Consider the following 19,557-nt stretch of genomic DNA (forward strand, 5'->3'; position numbering starts at 1 on the left):
GCTCCCCAGGTAATCGCCTTCGAGGGTCAGCCGTGTCAGGCAGCACTAATCTAAAGCAAATGACTGATGAATAATTAAGGGAAGAAGCGGCGCTTTTGTTTTGAAACCATTGGGCACCGTTACCACCACCAAGAGCTCCACCACATTCAGTGTTTTTAAGGCTCAACACCCCTTCTCAACACAATTAATTTTTTATAAAAGGGATTTCTGCTTTCTTCAACATGCAAGGTGAAATGTGTGCACATTTGTAGCCAACCTGAATTTAAGGGTCGGAGCCTACCTTCAGTCCTATTCAAAGTAGACCCACTGAAATGAATGGCCATGACTAACTTAGCTGCTAATATTGATGGGTCTACATTGGAGTAGGCTTAACACTGGATACAACCCTAAGTCTCAGAGGGCTGCATTCTTGCCTGGGAAATCTTTTAGAGGGGCCAGGTTCCAGTGGTGTGTGGATCAATCAAGTGTTACCTTTGTACAGTAGGCCAGTTTCTGTACACGCCATTCTCTCTCCTCTGTCCAGGCAAGCAAGAGGCATTGTCAAGAGATCGGAGGCACACTCCAGCCAGGCATTAACATTAGAGGATGCAAAGCAGAGCTGGTGAGGGGTGTGGCCTTGGGGAAGGGGTGTGGCCTGTACCTGAGGTTCCCCGCCTTAAAAAAAAAAAATACTACTACTGGGGCACTCTGGGAGTCATTTCAGTTAATTAGCAGGGTAAAAGTCCTGTAAAAAAACCAAGAATCCAGGCCATACCTACAAAAGACTGGCTAGTGATGGTTCTATTCCTGCTTAGTGGTTTACAGATGGTGGTGCAGCTAGGTTGCTCACAGGAGCAAGATGGTCTGAGCACATAACCCCCACCCTAGCTTGACTGCACTGGCTACCAGCTAATTTCCAGACCCAATTCCAAAGTGCCAGTTTTGACCAATAAAGCCTTAAGCAGTTCAAGACACCAATACCTCAAGGGATGCCTCTTCCCATATGAACCGATGTGCGGGCCCCACGTTTGTCATCTGAGCCCCTTCTCTGTGTGCCCCTTCCAGGAGAGGTCCAGAGGGTGGCAACACGAGAACAGGCCTTATCAGAGGTGGCTCCCCACTGGTGGAAATATCACCCCAGGGAGGCTCTCCTGGTACCATCATTAGGTGCCAGGCAAAAACATTTTTCAGCCAGACCTTGGGCTTTTAATTATCTGCGGCTTCCTTCAGTTGGTGGGACATTTCAGGCCTCTGTTTTGTCTGCATCCATCTGCCTCAGGAGACAATGGAGTGCATCTCTGGGGTGAGTTTACATTTTTCTATTTTGTCTTTATGCTCGATTTATTGCAGGTCTTACTGTTGTAGTAAGTTGTTGGGGTTTTTTGGAGGGGGTTGAGAAAGTGACTATCATTAATCCTAAGTTAACGACAATGGCATAAGGTGGGCAACAGGCATAGATATTGCGTATAAATTGATAAAACTGAGGTTGGAGGGGATCCAAAAGACATACTCTAAGCAAACAGCATTACCCCAACACATTCTCTTCTGAAGCAGAGGGATGACAATGCTCTAGGCAATAAACCATGTTCTAGAAGACCAAGCTACCACCTCCTCACACTCCACTTCAGGTCAACAGTTCATATGACCTCAGGAATATTCCATCCCAACTCCGGATGTGGGGGATTTCTTAGTTAATTTGAAGTTGCAGTTTTGACTCCTGCTTGTAAGAGTTGAGGGCAATGTACAATAAGGTTGGCTGCCGTTTTGGAACCATTATGATCTCAGTTCCAACTTGGGAGAGAAAAACAAGCGGCCCAAGACAACTCATGTCAAACTGCTTTATTACATCTTAAATAACAGTACATTTTAATATAGTATCTATCTTGCATCCAGCTTTCTTGAAGTACACTGACTTTAAAATTAAATACAAAAGGTGAAGGATACAAGGGTGTGGAGAAAGCTCTACTGAGAATAGTTCCATAAAGGGAGGAGGGCGCAGGGGAAGAAGAGGGGTTTTTTTCTTCATTTTTTTGTTGTTTTTTGAAATGCCAAATCCAGGCCTAAAAACGCACAATTACAGCACATTTTGTACAGAGTGTTGCCAGAGGGAGGGTGGGGAGAGGAAGAGACACACCCCAAAATGGATAATAGCCATTGCTGTAGCAAAGGGGTGGGGGGAGAATTCCAGTACAGTGAAAAAGAGAGGAACAACGTTAGACAGAGTAATTTGCTGCCCAAAGCGCTGTTTAGGGTTTTTTTGTATTTTTCTTTCATTTTCAAAACACAAAGCCAGGAATGGTTGCTTGTTAGGGGAAAGGAAAATCTAACCTGATAAAAAGGGCTCCTTTGACTAAAGTCAACAGGCATGTTAGGAATTTAAAAGCATGTTATTCCTCTCCCTTCCCCACCCTAGAATCAAATCTACAGTGATTGTTTAAAGTAAGTGGTTGGGGTTTTTTTCCTTTTCCTTTCAAATTAAGAATAGTGATTTATCTATCACACTACTCCAGAATGTGCATAGCTCAGTACTTTCCATCCTTTTGTTTTAATGCACAGAGTAGCAACAGTAAATGAGGAGATCAGCAATGGTTACAGCTTTTTTTTTTCCAAATTAAAAAACAAAACAAAAAACAGGTTATTTCTTGAAAGAAAACACATAAGGACACATTAGTCTCATATGCACTTGAGCATTTCTACAGCATGCGATTCTAAAGAGTAATCCAACCCAATATGGCAAACCAAAACAAATTTTCTCTCTTTCCATTGTTCTTGTTTAACTTAGAAAGTTTTTTTTAAGATCATTATTTCCAAAAACATTAATTTGTACATTGTTTCATACACAAAGAATTGATGGAATAGCCAAGCGCTGAACAGGTTTCTCTTTTCAACACCTCCCACCCCCCAGAAAAAGCCCAAATCCACAGAATCTTGTTTGTTTATTGAGATTATGGGGTAGTGTTAGGCTATGAAGCACCCTCCAAGTGGGCATAAGAAATCCATACTATGCCAAAATAAGAGAGTAATAACATGTGAGGTGGGGTGGAAAAAACTAGAGTTTGCATTTTGTTACCCATAAAAGGTGATTTTAAAAAAAACATTCAATACCATGTACAGCGTGTGCTTGGTTATCTTAACATTATCCTATATATGCAGTATTTGTGCAACAATTTGTGACACTAAGACAGAAATAATAATAATAATAAAAAGACTTCAGGGACTAAATTTACAGCATTAACAATCCCAGATGTATCTGGGTTTGGACTCCCTTGTCTTGGCTTGGCTCAACAATTGACCATAAAATCAAATTGCACGAAAGGAAAAAAAAAAGGAAATGGAAATATGGACAAAAAGTAGATATCAACCCTGCTACAAACACGACTTCAAAGTTTGAAAGTGAGATAAAACAAGGCCCTCCCACCCCCAACTCATAAAGTCAGTAAAACCAAATCAATGGTTTGCAATCTTTAAACTACAGTGAAAGTTAAAAGTTGTCTGCTTCACAATGATTTTTTTTTCTCTTTTTTTGTCTGGACATGCTTAAACAAAGTGTGTTTTTTTCCTTTAGTTTTCTAGACGAAAGGTGGTCCCAAAAGGAATGCACAATTTTACTTCTTTTTCTATTTTGTATATAACCACAGAAATTCTTCTTTTAGAGATAATTGTGCTCTTCATTTCAGCAGTAGGAGACGTGAAAGATCTTGCCCTTTGGTGGCTGGGTAAGATGGGAGGGGGGAGGCAAAGGGGGGTGTCCAAGTTAGTATGGTTGGATTGGATACATTATTTTAAATTTTCAACCGTTGGAAAAGTCTTCCAGTCAGCGTGGAGTCCACTGCTATTCTGACACAGAACACATACAAAAGGTTTTGTTAATGATCATCATCAGTAACTTCTAATGCTAATCCTTTTCCTCTCTTCCAAATTATTTTAAAACCAACCTGGACCTTGCATTTATACTTAACATTTTTTTCCAGATATTAAATCTATTACCCTATTCATTTCCTATCAAAAGCTAGTTTCACAGATATGTAACGATAAAACGCATTTATTTACACACTACTTGGAATTCTCTCAAGCATCAACTCAGCATGTTAAGAGAGGCCCGGATTTACATTAACAAGGACATTTAATCTGTATTAGGTACTCTGGATTAAATCATTTTATGGATTTAAGAAGGCTGCTTCTACACACAGCTCCCACACCTGCCTGGGTGTGAGAAGAGTTGCGGGAAAAGATATTTCAATGTGAACACCCTGGAATGTCTACATGTAAGAGTCCTGCTGGATCAGACCAAAGACCTAGGTAGTCCAGCATTCTGTTTCCCACAAAGGCCAACCAGATGCTATTGGGTAGCTCAGAAGCAGGAGAAGAGTGGTAACAGCACTCTCCCACTGTGGTTAGCCAACAACTGGCATCCTGGAGCCATCAAGCTTTGTAAGCCAATGAGTACTTTACACTTCATGAACAACACATCCCAATCATAGAAGCCTAGAAAGAGGAGACAGCCTCAGTGTGTGAGAGAAAGGGCTGGGGTAGGGAGAGAGCATGTTGGACCCCCCCCCATCTTTTTTCTTTTTTTTATGTACCTACAGACTTTAGTTCCAGATCTTGAGGAAGCTATCCCACGATCCTGTTGCCACCGCCATGCCATCATCAGTTACACCTAAGCAACTGACACGGTTATCATGGCCAGCTAGGACGCCTAGAAAGTGAACAGAGAAACAAAAGCAAAAGTGTTTCAGATTCTGCATCTTCCAACATCAAGAGAAATATGCAAAAAAAAAAAAAAGTACAGTGGTGCTTCGCAAGACGAAATTAATCCATTCCGCGAGTCTCTTCGTCTTGCGGTTTTTTTGTCTTGCGAAGCACGGCTATTAGCGGCTTAGTGGCTATTAACGGCTTTAAGAAAAAGGAAACAAACTCGCAAGAACTCGCAAGACGTTTCGTCTTGTGAAGCAAGCCCATAGGGAAAATCGTCTAGCGAAGCGACGCAAAAACCGAAAAACCCTTTCGTCTTGCGCGTTTTTCGTTTTGTGAGGCATTCGTCTTGTGGGGCACCGCACCACTGTATAAGTGGAGCCTGTTACTTGGCTCTCAGGATTTAAGTTGTTCTTTGGTAATTGGGAGAAAGCAACTTTCAATGACAGTGATGTACAAGCGCTCCCTTTTCAACAGGTTTACTCAGCTGTTCCAGTCTGGAGGTTCTTTATGCACATGGCAATGCCCCAGATGTACAAACCTCTCTGCTAAACTGAGTGAAAGGAGAAAGCTTTGGACAAGCATATCTCCTTGCACATCAAGTGCTGCCCATACTATGACATTCGCAGAGAAACTCTTGTACACAGGATCTCAATCAGAGATGTTCTGGAGCTTTCAGTTAAAGCGAGCGAGTACAAACAAATTGCAGCCCATCATGGTTCCAAGCCGGTTGTCACACTAAAAAACCAAAGAGTGAAGCCGTCTGCACAAGGCATAAAAGGGCAGCTACAGAAACCTCAATGAAGTCTGAGTCAACAAAATCTAAGCCTCAAGCACCAGAATCCTACACATTATGAGAGAAAGCCAAAGCCTGGAGACCAATGGCATGATGGAGAATACAGTCGAACCACTACTTACCACCGCCTCTTCTTACGGTCATTCCAAGTTGCGACTGCGGCAAACCCGGAAGTAACCGCAGGTTTGCTGCCGTCTGCGCATGCACAGAAGTGGCGATCGCCATTCGCGCATGCGCAGGAATGGGCAATCACCGTTCGTGCCTGCACACAATGGTGCCTCTCCCAGCAACCTGTTTTGACCTCCAGGCGGACCTCTGGAATGGATTGTGGTCACAAACAGAGGTTCCACTGTGCATGCTGCCACACAGAAACCAGGTCCAAATGGCAGGGGGCTATTTTGGTGCAGATAATTGTCAAAATGAACAGGATGTTTATGACTGAGGACAAAGTATGCTCACTCAAGAAACTAAAGAGCTAGCAAGGACCAGCTGCTGGAAGGGCTGCTCTGTTACGATGTAGCATAGTAAAGAGGCAGCTTTCTTTTAAAGAAATTGCCATGTTCTTACACATTTCTTCTCTTCTTGGAATAGTAATATCAAGCAGACAAGTACTGGCTCCTCTGTTATGGGAGCGAGAACATAAAATAAATTCCATTAAGAGAGGGAGCATTTTGCTGAGCACAATATTTTAAGTTCATAAAAATCAGCAGCTACAAATCATTAACTGAGTTACTGGTACCTTACAAACAAACAAAAAAAAAACTCACAGTGTGAATACTAAACATCAGTTAAGTATTTCTATGCAACAGAACTGACAATTCTTCATATGAATCATCATGAGGTAATGTCAAAACATTAATATTGCACAGGTGCTAGTTCTTTGGAACAATGGTGGACCACTTCCATTTTGTTAGCCACAATATGGAACATGCACGCGAGCACACACATTTATCCTTTCACTCTCCGAGGTCCAAAGTGTGTGCTTATTTCCCCGCGCTCACTTTCTGATTTCTTCTTTCCTTGCCTTCTCCTACCACACAAGTTACCAAAATGTTTGAAAATGATTGATTATGCAACTGAAGCCCTTGCATGGGAATTTATATATTCAATCCCAAGTGCTGCATTTGAAAGGAACGTAAAGCTTTTAGAAATACAACATCAAAGCAATTAGTGATCAGCAGTCAATATGGGCTTCAGGTGTCTGTTTTGTAGAATCTAGGCTTTTTCTGTATCTTATTTGGATCATTACCTGCCCAGAATCGACAGGTTGAGTAAGTACGATATGGTTTTATATGGATTCCCACAGCTACCATCTGATGTGATGTGGTTCAGCAAGATTTGAACCATATTATTTTGCTGATTGTGTAGCTTGGCTTCAGGTTCTTTTTACCACTGCCATGCCTTCGCTAGCCTAGGGTGCCCCAGGTTAGCACTCAAATTACCAGAGGGGAGTGGCTGTCTTAACTTTTGTTTTTGGATGCTATAGGGGGCCCCCTAATCTGACTAAAATTGCAGTAAGTTCTACGTGGCCCTTGAAGACAACTTGGAACCTTCAACAGCAGTCAGATTTCTGCTGGGGTTCCATTTAGATTGCATATAACCTATTTTAAAACAGCTGCACTGGTTGCCAGTTTGTCTCTGGGTTCAATTCAAGATGCTCATACCAGTGTTTAAAGCTCTGAATGACTTAGGCCCCAATACCTGAGAGATTCTCTCCTTCCCCACAGACCCTCTTAGGTGCTAAGAGCAGCAAAAGGAGCCCTCTTGATCGTTCCTCTGCCCTCAGAGGCTTGGGTGGTGGTGATCCAAGCCTAGCAGAGGACATTCTCTGTGGCAGCCCCTAAGTTGTGTAACTTCCTCTCCACAGAGGTGTGTCCAACACCTTCATTATACAGTTTCTGGTGAATGTTGAAGACACACCTTTTGACCCTGGCTTTTCACCATTGAGGTATTTTTAGAACCCACGTTATTTTTGTGATTGTTAACTTGTTTTAAATGGTTTTAAATATTGTGTCAAAATGGTGTGACCTGCTCAGGGTGAATGTAATAATAATAATAATAATAACAGGCAAGTGTCCGAAGTTGAGGATCATGGATTTGATTCCCCCCACTTCCACTCAACAATTGGGAGCACAGCTTCAGTTCTCTATTCTTTCTTCTCCATCTTGTTGCTTACTTCACCCTCTTTTGTTCAAGCACCCTGCTTGTTCCATAATTGCACACATTTCTTTCCCCAGTCCCTATTTTTAGTCCAGGAGACACTAGAAGCATTACCTGCTCTGTCAGCTTTGAGTGTGTCCCACACATTGCAGTTGAAGTCATCATAGCCAGCTAGGAGGAGACGGCCGCTCTTGGAGAAAGCTACAGAGGTGATGCCACAAATTATGTTGTCGTGGGAATAAACCATGAGCTCTTGGTCAGCACGGAGATCAAAGAGCCGGCATGTGGCATCATCAGAGCCCGTGGCAAACGCATTGCCATTTGGGAAGAACTTGAGAGAAAAAAGAGAAACAAGGATGTAACATACAGGAAAGATGCTCTAGTCTGGAAGAGGCTTCAACAACAGCTGGGAAGCTGCTTCAAGTTCCATCAAGAAGATCTCGTGATTTTCCAATACCAGAATAATGGGCAGATATATGTAAATATTTGGGTTGAGTTATTTATAGGAGCAATTTAATGTGATAACAAGAAGGATGTGTTCATTTTTCATATGGAAATATGGGGTTGTATCCAGCATAGCTGGATAGTAATGCATTCTGTCAATGCAAGGATTTCCACTTGTGCAATAGAACTTCCCCACTCTCCTACCTGCTATTTCTCTTCTAGGGGTTCCCCAAAACCTTTGGAGCAAATGTGGGGAGGACACAGGGCATGCACAGGGAGAGCAAGCAAGGGGGTGATGTTCTGCTGGGCAAGTGGAAATTAGCTGGATACCACTCATGGAATAAAATAATTGTTTTTATGATCAATTTTGGAATAGTATTTTACAAATTAATAAAACAGACAGTTTACTAAGAAGATGTCCATAGTAACTGCCAGCCACCTGCTATGCATGAAGACAGACACACTGTCAAAATCCCATCTCCTCTCCATAAAGTTCTTACGTACACAGATGGCATTGATGTCTGATTCATGCCCAGTGAAGGTTTGCCGGCACATCCCTTCTCGGACATCCCACAGCTTTGCAGAGGCATCACAGGCACCAGAAACAAAACATTTGGAATCAGGAGCGAGGGACAGGCTCATGACATCTCCGGTATGACCAGTAAATGTGGTTGTTTGCTGGCCTGTTTCTATGTCCCAAAGGGCGCTGGCGGAGAAAAGGTTTAAGGAGAATCCAAAATGAAAAGGGTGACCATCATAGTAAAACAAGCAAGCATTTATATAGTGCTTCCAATTGTTTGTTTACATATTATTAACTCAGTAACAGAAATCTAGGAAAGGAAAAGAAAAGCAATACTAGGAAATAACACTAGGGAAAATAAGGCCGAGACACTGTGGTTTGTCTAAAATAGTGATTCACTTTAGCCTTGCTTGCACTGAGGTAGTAGGCCTTCATATGGGCAGATTAAAGGTGAGGACATACATGACAGGAGTGCTCTTCCATTTAAAAAATGGAAAAAGGGGGGAAAAGAGGCACTTCAGGGTGCATAACTATACTAGGAAGTACACTCTCAGATGAACATATAACAGACAGTGGGGTAACATGAAGATCTGAGGGAAGTTTACAATAAAAAATAAAACAGTGAATCTGCCACCTTAGATACCAGCATGTTTTGAAGATCCTATGAAAACATTCTTAACACACAGGCAAGTAGACTTTTTCCAGATGGGAGACTCATTTTATTTACAGTTAGAGCTCTCTTTCTCAAAGGAATGAAGAGCCCTAAGAAACTGCATACAGGTAGTGACCATTTTGTGCACGTTCAAGGCATGCGCAACTGTGCACTCCCGCATCACCACGAACCCAGAAGTGGCAGGAAATGGGAGCAGGGGCAAGCTTATATATGCTCTGTCGTCACACTCAATGTCCTGGAACACAACCCCCACACAAACAAAACAAATATGCTTTATTAACAGCTGGAGCACCCATCTCAGTGAAGATTGCAAGGCTATAGCAGTAAAAATATTGAGTCTAGTCTACAAAACTCTTCTTGTGTGTTTTTTGTAACTTCAGTTTTCTGAATCTATTTATCCTAACATTAAATGTGCATGCTACATTCGCACATGCAAACAGGAATAGAATTCATGGGAAGGAAAGGTATGCTTAAGCTGTCCTGTTCTCAAACTGGCAAGTCCTAAAGATCAATGCTTATTAAATCTCCTCGATAGTTGAAAGTGAGCAAAGCAGGGAATAGACACTAGAAAAAAAGGTGCTCCCTAAGTTTGTTTAGCATATAAGCCAATCTCTACAGTAGCACTATTGGTGTGTGCCTTACCAAGTGGTATCTCCAGAGCTGGTAACAATTTGATTATCATCCACAAAACGGCAACATGACAAGTAACCTGCAGCAGGAAGAGGATTAAAAAAGAAAGAAATGTGATTAAATATGGACAATTCCTTTTTGCATCTCATACCCATTGTTTTTGTTAACTCCCACCTTCTTTTCTTCAACACGAAGACGAAGATGTAGGCCAGGGCCAAGGGACCCCAAGCATCTTTAACGTATTTTGGGAAAAGCTTTCACACAGTCAAGTATTATAAGAACATAAGAAAAGCCCTGCTGGATCAGGCCAAAGGCCCAACTAATTCAACACCTCTGACAGTGGCCAACCGGATGCCCACAAGCAGGGAGCTGAGCACAACAGCACTCTCGCCACTTACGATTTCCAGCAACTGGTATTCAGGAGCAGACTGACTCAAACTCTTGAGATAGAACATAACCATCCTGGATCGCATTCACTGATAGCCTTATCTTCCATGAACTTGCCTAATCTTCTGTCATAATAATTCAAGTTAGTGGCCACCATTGCCTCCAGGGGGAGTGAATTTCATAGCTTGAATTACATGCTCTGCGAAGAAGTGAATTACTTTTCTTACACACCTCTATCATGCCCTGCCTTACTTTCTTTTTTTCTAAGCTAAAAAGCCCCCACTATGTTATAACCTTTTCTCACAGGGGAGTTGCTCCAGCCCCTTGATCATTTCAGTTTTTCTTTTCTGAACTTTTTCCTGCTGTACATCACAGTATTGCTTCTTAGAATCACAGATTAAACACATCAACTTCTGAGGCCTGGTCCCATAGCTGTTACTAACATGACTGGCCACTTTGCCCTCACCCCAAGCTCCTTGAACTGTGTTTGTAATAAATTAGTTATATGGACAGACCAATTCAGAGACCATAATTCCAGAATGCAAAGGCTACGGCCGCTTTTGAAAGTAGCTAGTGCTGTGTCAAACAGCAGTTCACCAGAAGTACAGGCCTATCAGATGTCCTCTCCTTATGCTCAAAGAAAAGGTTGATCAAACAAAACAAAAATCCCATCACAACAGCTATTCACTCTTTTTCTCTTTTGCCTCCTACGAAGAGCTTTTTTTGTGAACATGATTTGCCTGCATTATCAAAACTGCCAAGAATCAGTTTTAACTGCTCATAGGTATTATAATAGCACAGAGTTCCTATGAAGCAGCTAAAAGACGATGCAAGAAATGCACCACAAACACCAGTTTGAATACGGCATTTGTTATTCATTACATTAAATTGAGAGTTCTGAACACTTTGGCTTTGCTGGATTATAAATAACTATTCACTGCCGAGTAACCTTAGTTCCCCTCTGTGAGCAGTTTTCAGAGAGCTCCCTTTAGCCTGTATCAGTAAAGCCTTGCAGCGGTGGAAAGCCAGCAAGACACAGAGCCCGCCTGAGGTTTCCTCTTAAGAACTGTTAAAGGTTTTTCCGGAGCCAAGCTGGCAACCTCTGGAGGAAGAGGCCTCTGCGCTTGGCCGCACCTTGAGATTTTGTTCTTTTACAGAAACAAAAGACGGCGTAAAAATGTGACATAGCTCTGGGAGAGGTGGCAGGGGGAGGGGGCAGGAATCTGTAACCTTGCAAGATGGAATCCCTCCTCAGCCAGTTCTCTTCTGCAGCTCATCTGAAGTATTACTACTGATTTCAGGAGCAAACTGAAACTTTGTGGGGGCTTCACTGAATGTTACATATGGTGCCCATTTGCATAAAAGTACACCAAGGAGCACCAGCGTCTAAGTAAAGGCAGGAAACTCAGTTCCAAAGTCCACACAGGCAATACATCAACACCAGAGGACTCAGCATATCTAAGAGACTAGCTCTTTTGCTATCTCCCTCTGCTGTCCAGATGAACATCTACACCAGGGGTCAGCAACCCACGGCTCCGGAGCCGCATGTGGCTCTTTTACACCTTTGCCGCGGCTCCGGGGCGGATACTAGCGAGGGGAGGAGGCGCCATTGTGCGCCCCGACACTCCCCACTGTGGCGGGCGCTGTACTGGCTGTGACGTCACCTGCCCGCCCGCCCGCTACATTGTCAGGGGCATGTACGCTGGTCACTGCATTGAAAGGGGGCGTGTACGCTGGTCACTGTTTTGAAGGGGAGTGAAGAACACACACACACAAAAAGGTAACTTGTTAATTTAACGTTTATTTCTATGAGGAAGAGTAATTCTGAGGGGTCAAACAAATAAATAATAAAAAGTGACAAAAAAGTTGTTTTTATAATGACGAGTTTTGCGGCTCCCAGTTTTTTTTTCTTCGGAAACGGGTCCAAGTGGCTCTTTTTGTCTTAAAGGTTGCAGACCTCTGATCTACACCATGAAGCGGCTGGCTACACAATTATTCCCCTTTCCAGGGAATCCTGGGAACTGTAGTTTGAGGGTGGAGTAGGAATCTTCAACACAGAATTCTCAGACCTCTCAACAAATTACAGCACTCAGGATTTCCTGGAGGTAGTCATGCCAGTTAGCTGGCACACAAACCATTTAGCTCATAGTGGAAGAATGGGCATAGAGCAGCACACACACAGACCAACCAAAGCCTGACAAAAGTTCCAATAATACATTTGGAACTTTGACCAAAGTGAAACAGATGCTCAGTCTTTAGAAGAGAATACATCAGGATTTTCATTTATCAAATAAAGGAACCTGACCATGGTACTGGAAAATAAGGAAACAGGATGCTTAAGCACCTATCATAATGTTTGCTACATAAAGATTATTTTTAGTTTATGTAGTGTTGGATGTGGCAATATTTGCTTTTTTTTAAAGACCAGTTTTGGGAGGAATGTCTAGACAACAAGATTTACAGAAGGCAAGGGAAACCATTAATGCTTTTTAGTAACGTAACTGCCTGTAAAACTATGGATTTATTGCTAAATTTGTCCCCTAGCTTTTGTGCTTTTGTTTTTTAAGGTGAAAATGTGAGGAGGGGGAAGGTGGCAGAAATAAATATCACTAGGTTAGTGAAAGCCATGTGTCACACGTAAGCAAGATGTAAAGCAGTCTTTCAAGAGATGCCACGGGGGGGGGGGGGGAGAGACACTGTTTAAAAAGATATGTTGAAGGCATGTTGTAGAGCAGGGGTCAGCAAACTTTTTCAGCAGGGGGGCGGTCTACCGTCCCTCAGACCTTGTGGGGGGCCAAGCTATATTTTGGGGGGAAAATGTGAAAGAATTCCTATGCCCCACAAATAACCCTTTTAAATAAAAGGACACATTCTACTCATGTAAAAACACACTGATTTCCAGACCGTCCGCAGGCCGGATTTAGAAGGCGATTGGGCCAGATCTGACCCCCGGGCCTTAGTTTGCCTACCCATGTTGTAGAGCTAACTGAAGCAAAAACACACTCACCTGTATGGCCAGCCAGTTCACGGCTTACACGTACATTGCCTTCACGTGTTTTCAGGTTGTAAATGGAACAAATGTTATCAAGACCACCGCAGGCCACATAGTTTCCAGATGGAGCATATGCGCAAGTCATTACCCAGGATGAACGCAGGGGAATAGCATGGACCTAGAATGGAAAAAAAAGAGGGGGTAAAGCTGCCATTTTGTTAGGTTCCTTGCCCATTATTAAGAGGTAAAGAAAGGTGGCCAACCCAAGCTGTAGATTTATTTTCCTTTGCTAACAGTTAAATGCAGTGTAGTGGGAGAGAAACAGATCTGACTTTGGGGTGGGGGGAATAACCCACCAGATAATTCTCCTGCAGAAACCCCACTGAAACAAAAGTAGAACTGTGCAAAAGGTTACATGCTCCAGAATAAATATTACTTGTCAATTTGTATACTGCCTTCCAACATTTGCAGAACATCCTTAAAACCCTTTTTAAAACAATACAAGAGGCAGTGAACATCTAAAGACTGCTGGGAAACAACAGCAGGAAAGGATTATTTCCATCATGTCCTGCTTGTGGGCTTCCCATAGGCGTCTGGTTGGCCAATGTGGGGAACAGGCTGTTGGCCTACATGATCCAGCAGGCTCTTCTTGTGTTCCTGTATAAAGTACTAGACAGAAACCTGGCTGTAAGAAATAGCTACATGCAGTAGATTAAGTTTACAAGAAACAGAGTCCCAAGCTCTGTGTTCACATGGTGGTTGCAAAGAGGATTTGAGGGAGGTTTCAAATTGTCTAGCCGAGGCCCTATTTTGGAGCCTGCATCCATCACTGAAAAATTTCCCATTCCCAGCCATCAATATCACATTTTCATAAGCCCAGGCTTCTGTGCTTTTTTTCCAACCCCAACTACCTATTATCATAGTCTACGTTTGAAATTTCTTTTGCTTTCAACAATGGTAACATTTCCGCATTCCAATTCTAAGCTTTTTCAACTCGGCTTAATTCTACCTTTTCTCACCAAAACTTCCCCATCTTTCATGCTTATAAGCTCCATGAGCCAGGGCTGCTGCATTTGTTTGTTTGTCCCTGAGATTTACTATGAAATAAAGCCCTTGAAGTTTTTTTTTTACATTTTCTCTCTTAGGGATTAAAAGAAGAAAAAAAATCAAGACCCAGCACATGTTAGTTGAGCACGTCACTGCAATAGGTGTGATCCTTCATTACTAAAAATACAGCTATTTAATCACCAAAGAATATATCCCCTCCCTGGCAGCCAATGAAATGCCTCAAAGTGGTTGCTCATAACCGCATCACTGGAAGAGGGCACTTTTTTACGGGCATCTTCTTTGTTAGGACCACCATCACATCCAGCACAAGTGCAAGACTGCTTAGCTACAGCAGTGTTGCTAGAGATATATTTAGACATGACTTCGTATGTGTAATCTAGCCAAAGACTTATAAAAATACTAATCTAAAACTACATTCTGGTTATTGCAGAACTGTCATCCAATTTCCTGGATTTGATTAATACCCTTTACTGACAAAAGTCTCCTTATCCTTTTTTGGTGGGGCTGGGGGAACAAGGGGGCGAGAGATAAATAGGACAATAGCCTGTAATTTGACAACAGGACTCTGGTAAGTTTTCCATCTCAGAACGTTTGATCTTCTTGGAGGTATGCAATTATGCTTGATCACACGGGAGGACAAATACTGGGGAACTGCATAGTCACTTGACTTTCATAATACTATCTTGAAGCTTGTGGATGGCATGAGCAAATATAGAATACAGTGGTACCTCAGGTTAAGAACTTAATTCGTTCTGGAGGTCCGTTCTTAACCTGAAGCACCACTTTAGCTAATGGGGCCTCCCACTGCTGCCGTGCCGCCGGAGCACGATTTGTGTTCTCATCCTGAAGCAAAGTTCTTAACCTGAGGTACGACTGTATGGGGGAGCAAGTGTTCATTTCTCCCCCCTCCCTGCCCACTGAAACAGGAAAGTAACACTGTAATGCAGATTAGTTACCTCATTACAATCATAGCCACAGGGTAATTTTTCTCCCCTATCCTTACACTGTAAACATAGGGGTTCTGATCTGCTGTAAGTGACTGTAGTAAGTTATTGCAGACCAATTAATGTGAGGTGCATTACTTAGAAACACTCCATGACATTCTGCAGTGCCCCAGAAATTCATAAAATGGTATCTGCTGCTAACTATTGCCCACAGGTGCCAAGAGAGCAGGGCAACTACAGATGGGGGGGGGGAGCAAAAGGGTTCTCTAAGCCCTCTTCTGTTTCCCCCACCATTTTTACCCTTAGGTTACTAGTGACAAAGTGTTTGCTCTATCATTTGCAAGGGCAACAGCAAGGAGCTGGTTAGCTCTTCTATATATTAACAGCTTAAATAAGAACTGCCTCATGTAAACCATTAGGAATTTTGAAGGGTCTTCCTAGTGAATGGCCCTGTTGCTACACTAATTTCTGGCATTTTGGTTCCAAAAGTTGTAGATACAACTAAAGGTAAAGCTTTTTCTACTTAAAATCTCATGAGCCCCTAATCCTTAGGCATTAAGGTGGCATTGGATGTCCATTGCTCAGGTTTTCAAGCCTTTGACCCAATGAACTCCTGGTATGCGCAACTCATCAAAATGTATGTTTCTGCATTTATAGAATTTGACTAAGGTTTTTGCCCCTGATGACAAATGCAAGCTTAGATACCAAGATTTTTATTCCCTACACTTTAGCAGCCAATGAGGTCAAGCTAAATGTAGGGACAGTGATTCCCCAGTCCAATATAGTTAAATCCACTGTTAAGTGGACTTCGTATTGTTCCTTGAAAAGAATTCCCGGAGATCACTCCAAGTCAGCACTGTCCAAAGGTTGCAGCCACACCCTATGCCAGAAAAAAACAAAGGTGAATCTGACAGTATCAGGAGACCAATTTCCCCCTCATTGTGTTCACCAAAGAATGAGGAACAGTATATACACAGTTTTTGCCAAGCACCCGAGGTCTACATTAGACTTACTCAGGACCCTGGGCTCTCAATTTGCCAGTATTGGTGAGCAAGGAAGAAATCCCCAGAAGCATAATCAGTACAGGGATTAGGGAACACATTGGCTAACTTATTATGCACAGGTGTGGATACACATGGGTGTAACAGCCTTTTTTCACGCGCGGAAAGGCTACCACATCTGCCTTGGGCCAAAGTCACAAAGCGGTCAACAGGTCAATCTCCATCCTCAAATGACATTCAAAGCTCATCAAGTTTGGTCATGCTGAATTATCCCCTCCATATATGGGCCCCACAACAGGCGCTATAAAGAGTTATTCATTTCTCTTTGTTTTGGGGTTCATGCTCTTGAAATGACATATTAGACAGCCTCTTTGCTGTCTATTCCTCCACCTCCCAAGAATGGGAAGCTGGGTGTAGAGCAGACAGATCCATCCATTGTGCATTTCACCTATGCAACTTCCCACATTAACTCTTAGGTACACTGTTGGATTTCTCCTTCCTGTCCCTCTATTTTTTCTTTGTAACTACTATTAAATTGTTGACAAATATTTTTTGTTAATGATTTCCTTTTTCTTTTTTTAATTCATAAGCAATTTCTATGCTGAAGTAAATTCCTGTAACTGGAATGCTTTTCATCTCCAGGAAGGTCATAACAATCCCACCCCATCCCCCTGGTTTGGGCCTTGCCTTCTTCCATTTGTCAGCTCCATTCCCTGCTGATGTGAACATCACTTCATGGTTAAGTCCAACTTTCTGTTCTTGCCTAGCTATACTTTTCAGTTCATAAATCACTACAGTGCTTGCTTTCTCCTTTCAGTACCCACATAACTAAATGCAAAATCACTTAGTGTTTAACCACTGTTAAAGGCATTAAGCCTGTTCTAATCAAGATCCATGTCACATGCAACTGCACCCAGGATGCCAAGGCTTATCTTGAGTATCCCCATCAGTTTTCACTATAAAGGCTAGAACCACAGAAGCTATTCTTTGCCCCACACAGCTTATGTCTCTAAGAAAACAAACCCGCTACTTAGCTTCTCTCTTCTCATCTCTCAAAGAGGGGGGAGGGGTGGACGGGACCCTGAGCTATTACTTTAGTCTATAATTAGTCTATATTTGCCCCTCCATGGGATCCTTCTTTCACAGAATAAAACAAAAGCCGAACAAAAATACACAATCTGAAGGATTCGTTTTATTAGTGTTCTTCCTGTAGTTTGCTTTTCCTCCCTTAGCCAAGTTGGAATTAAGTCATTGAACCTTATTAATTGCTCTCACCTTGTTTGTGGTGTAGCTGTCCCAAATGATAAGCTTGCCATCCTGTGATGCACTAACAAGAAGCCTAGAAGGGCAGGTTAGGGAAAAGAGATAAAAAGTTAAATGTAAACAAAGCATACATCAGAAGTGCAGGAAGACAAATTACATTGGAATACATTAGTCTTAATCAATTCAACAGTATATTTTGATATGCAAAATGCTTTACTCCCGTTATCATCTAAAGCTGCCATTGAAAGTCCTTTCTACATATTGAGAAACTGAGGCAGCGGGATCTGCCCAAAGTCATCCAGGGAGCCCATGATGGAGTAAATATTTCAACCAAGGTTGCCCACTGATCAGTGGACTTAACTGGCTCTCACTGTGAATGTTTCCAATATAACACATTTCCTACGAAACTATTAATGGAAGCAACAGACAGAATTCAACTGGAAGTGACATACTTCCTCTAATGTACCATCTTCCCAGGTCTTTTCTATTCTTAAGGATAAATCTAGGGTTCTGTAAGGTGCTTAAGAGTAGTGCAGATTATTTAACTTGAACAAACAAGCTCAAGTGAATTAGTAAGATTGCTTTCATTAGATTAAAGCCCTCTCCCCCCATCAGCTTCTACTGATTTAATCACTATTAACTATGAGCAGACAAATCCACTATATACAAATATTTAATTAAAAAAAAATTATGAGAACATTGATTGTGCTCTGGCAATCCATGACAACAGCATATTCACCCTGCTGACTGCCAGCTTTGGATCTCTGAATATTTAGAAGTGTGAGAGCTTCAGAAATATTATTTTAAAATAATTTTAGAGCAGCCATAAGGCATTTTCTATCTGTATTTCTTCCACGCAAGGAGAAACCAACATATGAAAATGGATTTCAGTTTTGCTGCCGGCATAGATGAACAAATGTTATTAGTTTTCAGTGTTGCTCAATTCCTTTGGTACTAGAGTAGGGCAACAGAATTATGAAATTCCCTATGAAGTAACTGCCTGTACTTTTAAACACAAGACTAAGTGGTGGTGCTAGCGGGAAATCTCTCCTGCTAGGCAAACATATGGCCCTTCAGAACCTTGCCTATGTAAAATGTACATCTATCCCTTGTACAGCTGTGTAAAATGTACATCTATGTCTTGGGTAAAAGGAAACACATTTTGGGGGTAAAAGTGACATCTTCAAGTGGGAATCCCAAAAATGCCACAGTTATATTTTAGTTCTGCCAGGGCTGTTGGAAAGTAGAAACTGGCAGTCAAGATACACACACACACACACACACACACACACACACACACACACACACGTGTGTTGCTGTTGCAACTGCAATTTCTGGACTTAGTTATCCCTTGTTATCTTTGCCTTCCTCATTTCACCCTCCTGCCACTAGTTTATTTCCTCTCCCTCCACCTGTCTACAGTCTGCTTCTTGAATTCCTTCAAGCAAGGCCCAGTCATTTTTTTATACATTTTTATCCCACCTTTCCTCCAAGAGGCTCAAAGTAGCATACATCGTTTCCCCCCCACATCTTATCCTCACAATCATTAGGCTGAGAGGTTGTGACCAACTCAAGATGGTCCTTCTGCAGCACAGGAACTCACCTGGAATCAGTGCCCCAGTGCATTGCATAAATTTTAGCCAAGTGTCCCCGCAGTGTTCTTCTAGTGCGCATCTGAATACGACCCACTGGATCAATGTTGGCTGTGATCTAAATGGGAGGTTAATTGTACAGATTTATAACTGTCAGCTGCAAAAGCATTTCCTGACCGAAGAAGAATTAAATGAAACTACTCTCTCTTCTTGAATTTCTTTACCTGTTGCACCAAAGAACTTGACCAAAACACCTTACTAGATGCTCTGAAAGGTGCTTACTTCTTCCCAAACAAGCTTCTCATTTCAAACTTCTAGTATAAGCATAATTTATCAGAGGTGGGCAACCTGGGAACTTCCAGATGTTGCTGGACAACATCCCATCACCTGACTATTGGTTATACCGGACAGGG

The 19,557-nt window shown here is 42.2% G+C and overlaps 1 protein-coding gene across 14 annotated transcripts in view; it reads right to left on the reverse strand.

Moving 5' to 3' along the window:
• Positions 1 to 1,803: 1,803 nt before the first annotated feature.
• Positions 1,804 to 19,557, reverse strand: part of GNB1 (G protein subunit beta 1) — a 74,431-nt gene continuing 56,677 nt past the window's right edge. For 5 of the 14 annotated variants that reach the window (XM_083628905.1, XM_083628912.1, XM_083628917.1 and 2 more), the window contains 8 exons: positions 19,156 to 19,262; positions 17,565 to 17,628; positions 13,292 to 13,454; positions 9,910 to 9,976; positions 8,579 to 8,780; positions 7,745 to 7,961; positions 4,567 to 4,678; positions 1,804 to 3,816 (listed from right to left, as the gene is read on the reverse strand). In XM_083628905.1, coding sequence (XP_083485031.1) covers positions 4,572 to 4,678; positions 7,745 to 7,961; positions 8,579 to 8,780; positions 9,910 to 9,976; positions 13,292 to 13,454; positions 17,565 to 17,628; positions 19,156 to 19,262 — 927 coding nt within the window. In that variant the 3' untranslated portion in view covers positions 1,804 to 3,816; positions 4,567 to 4,571. Of the gene's footprint in view, positions 3,817 to 4,562; positions 4,679 to 7,744; positions 7,962 to 8,578; positions 8,781 to 9,909; positions 9,977 to 13,291; positions 13,455 to 17,564; positions 17,629 to 19,155; positions 19,263 to 19,557 lie in introns of all 14 variants that reach the window. The other 9 variants (XM_083628911.1, XM_083628913.1, XM_083628916.1 and 6 more) reach the window with 5 other exon arrangements.

The sequence above is a fragment of the Podarcis filfolensis genome (genome assembly GCF_964270895.1).
Source record: "Podarcis filfolensis genome assembly, chromosome: 8".
Lineage (NCBI taxonomy): Eukaryota > Metazoa > Chordata > Lepidosauria > Squamata > Lacertidae > Podarcis > Podarcis filfolensis.